Raw genomic sequence first — 4,708 nt, 5'->3', positions numbered from 1 at the left:
GAACTTCGCCAAACGTTATTAAGCAGATGGGCGAACAATGCTTGCAAAATGTATAGATAGCTTGAAATGTATAGGCCTATTTCTGAAATAAGTATTTAGAGCAAAGATCTAATATTATTATGCCCCCGTAATCGAAGATTCGGGGGCATATAGTTTTTCCCCTGTCTGTCCATCTGTCTATCTGTCTGTTTGTCTGCAAAAACTTTAACCTTGCCCATAATTTTTGATTGGTTGCAGCTATGGCTTTCATATTTTCACATGTTTAAATTCCTTATGACAAGACCTTTCTTTGGGTACCATCAAATTTGACCTTTTGACCTTGAAGTTTGACCCATTTTTGCTTTATTTTATCAGACTTTAACCTTGGTCTTAACTTTTGAGTTGGCACTAGGACTTTCAAACTTCACATGTGTACATGTGTATACCTTGTGACAAGACCTTCCGTCAGATTCCAACAACTTTGACCATTTGACCCTTGACCTTAGAGTTTGACCTACTTTAAAAAAAAATTTAACCTTGGCCATAACTTTGAACAGTTGGTGCTAGGGCTTTCACACTTCACATGTGTATTTCTTGTGACAAGACCTTCTTATGGATACCAACAACTTTGACCCTTGACCTTGGAGATTAACCTACTTTTGAAATCTTTAACCTTGGCCATAACTTTTGAACATTTGGTGCTAAGGCTTTCATACTTCACATGTGTATTCCTTGTGATAAGACCTTCTTATGGATACCAACAATTTTGACCCTTGACCTACTTTTGAGAAACTATAACCTTGGCCTTAACCTTTGAACAGTTGATGCTAAGGCTTTCATTCTTCACATGTATATTTCTTGTGACAAGACCTTCCTTTGGATACCAACAATTTTAGCCCTTTGACCTTGACTTTGGAGTTTGACCTACTTTTAAAAAACTTTAACCTTGGTCATAACTTTTGAACAATTGTTGCTAGGGTTTTCATACCTCACAAGTGTATTCCTTGTGACAAGACCTTCCTTTGGATACCAACAATTTTGGCCCATTGACCTTGACTTTGGTGTTTGACCTACTTTAAAAAAAAAACTTCAACCTTGGCCATAACATTTGAACATTTGGTTCTAGGGTTTTCATATTTCATGTACATGTGTATCACTTGTGATAAGGCCTTCCCTTGAGCACCATTTGACCTTGACCTTGATGTTTTACTTACTTTTGAAAAACTTTAACCTTCACCATAACTTTTCAAAGGTAGGTGTTAGGGCTTTGACAGTGACATCTTAATTCTATACTTTTTCTACCTTATTTATTAGTTGATTATTTCAACCCTCAAAAATTCCACTCAACCAATTAAAAAGTTTTAAAAGACATTTTATTCCTAACATATGAAAAAAACAACAGTTTAAAGTCTTGTGTGCACCCCCTTTCTGTGGAGCAGTCCTTATTCTGTTCATGTTTTATTAGAATCTGATGCCTCTGAGGAGAATAAGACAGAGAAATCCTTACTGAGTCAAAACATGGATGAAGAAACAAGAAAAGAATTTGAGAAAAAGTTTGGTAAATACAGGAGCAAGGACTCGCCGTACAGTATTCAGAACATTCTCTGGTTGATATCCTCTATAGCTGTCTTCTATTACACAGACTTCTACATTGCGTGTCGATATGATCAAAGAGTAAACAGGTAAGTTAAAGTTATAGATGATTAGAAAAATGATGTAAAATCAAGTAAGAATACCTAAAAAGTCTTTTTATTGTTTGTACATGTTGAAATTTTCCAAAAGTGCACAAGTACTTTGAGTAGTTTAACTTAAGAAATCTTTGCAGGGGCTCATTAAGTTTTAAGTCAGACATAAGTCCATAAATTTGACTTAGAATTTATGATTGGTCTTAAAGTGGATCACAAAAAGTTCTAACTTAAATTTAAGACAGCTTCATGATCCTGGAGCCTGTACATGATTTTCTTTTTATGAAAGATTTTTGATACATTAAGTATTGTAGGAATGTTTCTGAAATGGAACATTATCTTTTTAGCATAAAATAGATAATAAAGTGTCAAAAATTTATGTACCAGTACAAATAGTTGATGGTTTCCTTTTTGCTCAGGGTGTGGTTCAATGTTGGAGCTATCCTCATGCTGGTTAATCTCTCCATTGCCGCTTTCCTCATTGTGTACATAACTTACATCAAGAAGGTCAGCACTGATAACTGGGAGACCCTTTACCCAGCCGCTATCCCCATAGCCACTGGATCATTTATAATCGGAGGGATTTGGTAAGTCCTGAAATTCAAGAAGATCTTTTATACCACACACAAAGTTGGGGGAAGGGGGGTATGCTGGAAAATTACTTTGTCTGTCTGTTCATGGACATTTTTTTTAGCAAGAGATAGTCTTTGAAACTTTTTCATGCTTGAACTTTGTAGAAATATAAAAAATACCATTCAACATGTGCATCTAATATTTTCAGACTGATTCATCAAGTTTTTAAAAATGTGTAGATCTTTAAAGATTATATTGAATACTTATTTTTAGGAATTCTGTAACTAAAAAAGAGTGAAATTCTTTTCTGGACATAACTTTGGAATTATGAAACTTAAGTGGTTCACATTTGATACAAAGGTAGCTTGTGAACAAAGCTTTGTCTCTTGACCCTAGCTCATATTGGAAAAGTCCAGCTCATTATTGTTCTAACTTTGAAATGAGGAAACAATGGAGAGTCAAAATCATGCTTAATCAAATGTTGAGGAATTTTATCCATCCAACCCAGTGACACTGAATTGATTGTATAGATATTAAATAATATTGATGTTTTGGCCTGTCTTGAACAGTTGAAGGAAAAGATGATTTTACTTAAATGTTGTTACTATTTTGTAGTTTGAATAGTTATCTGTGGCAGTTATGCAATATATTTGTTTCCATATCAATAATTTAATTCTGGTTGTAACATGCCATTTGATTGGGAAAAAAATTACTTTATTTTGTATAAAATGGGTTGCCTATGTCACAAAGACTTGCGTCAAAAATGTATCGATCCACCTGACGTTACATTTAAATTTTGCACAATTTGAGGTAATTTTTAAGGGCAACCATCTTATTTTCTTACACTAAATGAAAGAAAATTAAATTATAAGGTATGAAATTAATAGCTACCCAATTTATATGGTATAAACTGGGTTGGAACAGTTTATGCTTTTTTTATAAACTGCTTCATGGTTTATAAAGCATAAACTGCCCAAACCCAGTTTATACCATATAAATTGGGTAGCTATTAAATGCATTCCTTAATTAAGTTAGATTCTTATTTTGCAGTGTGACAGTGGGTCTGTGGCCGATATGGAGTATATTCACCCCAGTTATCCTGTTTACCTTATTTATGGGTATGATTGTAACAATAGCAATGTTACCAAACTTCTAAGATACCCAGAAAGAAGAAATCTGTGGACTTCAGAAGAGAAACTTGTCAGTAACTGTACAATGTTTCTGTTTTTATATCTTGCTCTGTACTTGATGCTGAAGAAAAAAGTTGTTGTTTGTTATAAATGTTATTTATTTTTGAAATAAGATGACACATATAATGTTTATTTTTATTTATATAAATATGTACCAAGCAAAGGCATTACGTTTCCATGTATGACAATGGACATGTATTTAACTTCCCTTTTTCTATTTTATGTTAAATGTTTATTTTTATATCTCATCCTCAAAGTATGTGTTAGGAACATAAAGTATTATCCATGTTTGTTCTTTTGCCCCCCTGGAATGTAACAAGAAATCCCCCTCCTTCTTTTTTTCCTTCTTTTCCTGCAGGCCTTTAGCTAAATTTTGTATTAGGTTTTATGATGGTTGAGTTGCAGTTCTAGTTTGAGTTCTAACACTTATTGCTCAATTCTAATAGAGTTATGATCATTTTAAATGTGAGAAATTCCTGGAAATTGTGAAAAAAGTTTTCCCTTTATATATGCTTGCAGATATTGAGTTGAATTTTAATGAAAGGTTGTATTACAAATCAAATTATATTTTCCACACTAATGCTTTAACTTTGAACCATTTAGTTACATTGAACCAATTAATGATTTATTTTGAAGAGTGTTAAAGGTGACCATGCATTTAAATTTAAAAAAAAAAAAAACTTGTACAAATTTTCCCCCCATATACATGGTATTGAACTTGTGATTTACTGTATGTGTGTATGAAAGTGAATTGTAGATATAATTTTTTTCCTATGGTCCCATGAAACGGAATTAATTAGGGTCTAGAATTTTTAAGAACAGTTTTTGACTTCAGCTTCAAACAATAAATTCATCTTGTGCAGACACATCTATAGTTTTAATGTACACACAGGTCTCTGGAATTGGTTTTAAAAATAATGAATATGCATTAAAATTTTCATAAACCACATTTAAATCCATAATATATGTAAATAATTTTATATTGGAGTAAATCAGTATCAGTAAATATGATGGCTCTGATTTGAATTATAATCAAATACATGTAATTCTGCCAGCAAAATTTATTTTCTTCTAATCTGGATTCCAATTGAGACTTGGTAAACTACTTAAAGCATAAAATGTTATATTTTGCTAAATATTTTTTTAAAATTGTAAATATTTTAATATAATTCAGTATTTGAAAAGTATGCTGATGATGTTATGAGAATGTCTCCTACAAAATTAGCCCTAACAAAAAAGTACTATAGTCAACAATAGCTTACTATAGTTAATTATGGTCTA

At 32.2% G+C, this 4,708-nt stretch overlaps 1 protein-coding gene across 1 annotated transcript; it reads left to right on the top strand.

The window, feature by feature from the left end:
• Positions 1-1,444: 1,444 nt before the first annotated feature.
• Positions 1,445-4,293, top strand: LOC133188310 (transmembrane protein 128-like; the record flags this gene model as incomplete). The annotated part of the gene is made up of 3 exons (XM_061323681.1): positions 1,445-1,661; positions 2,084-2,251; positions 3,288-4,293. Coding segments are annotated over 3 exons (491 nt in total), but the record flags the coding sequence as incomplete, so codon positions are not given.
• Between the last annotated feature and the right edge of the window lie 415 nt (positions 4,294-4,708).

The sequence above is a fragment of the Saccostrea echinata genome, unplaced genomic scaffold (assembly GCF_033153115.1).
Source record: "Saccostrea echinata isolate AGI-Se365-2 ecotype Australia unplaced genomic scaffold, CSIRO_AGI_Sech_v1 ptg000016l, whole genome shotgun sequence".
NCBI classification, from domain to species: domain Eukaryota; kingdom Metazoa; phylum Mollusca; class Bivalvia; order Ostreida; family Ostreidae; genus Saccostrea; species Saccostrea echinata.
This window is presented reverse-complemented; position numbering and strand designations above follow the sequence as displayed.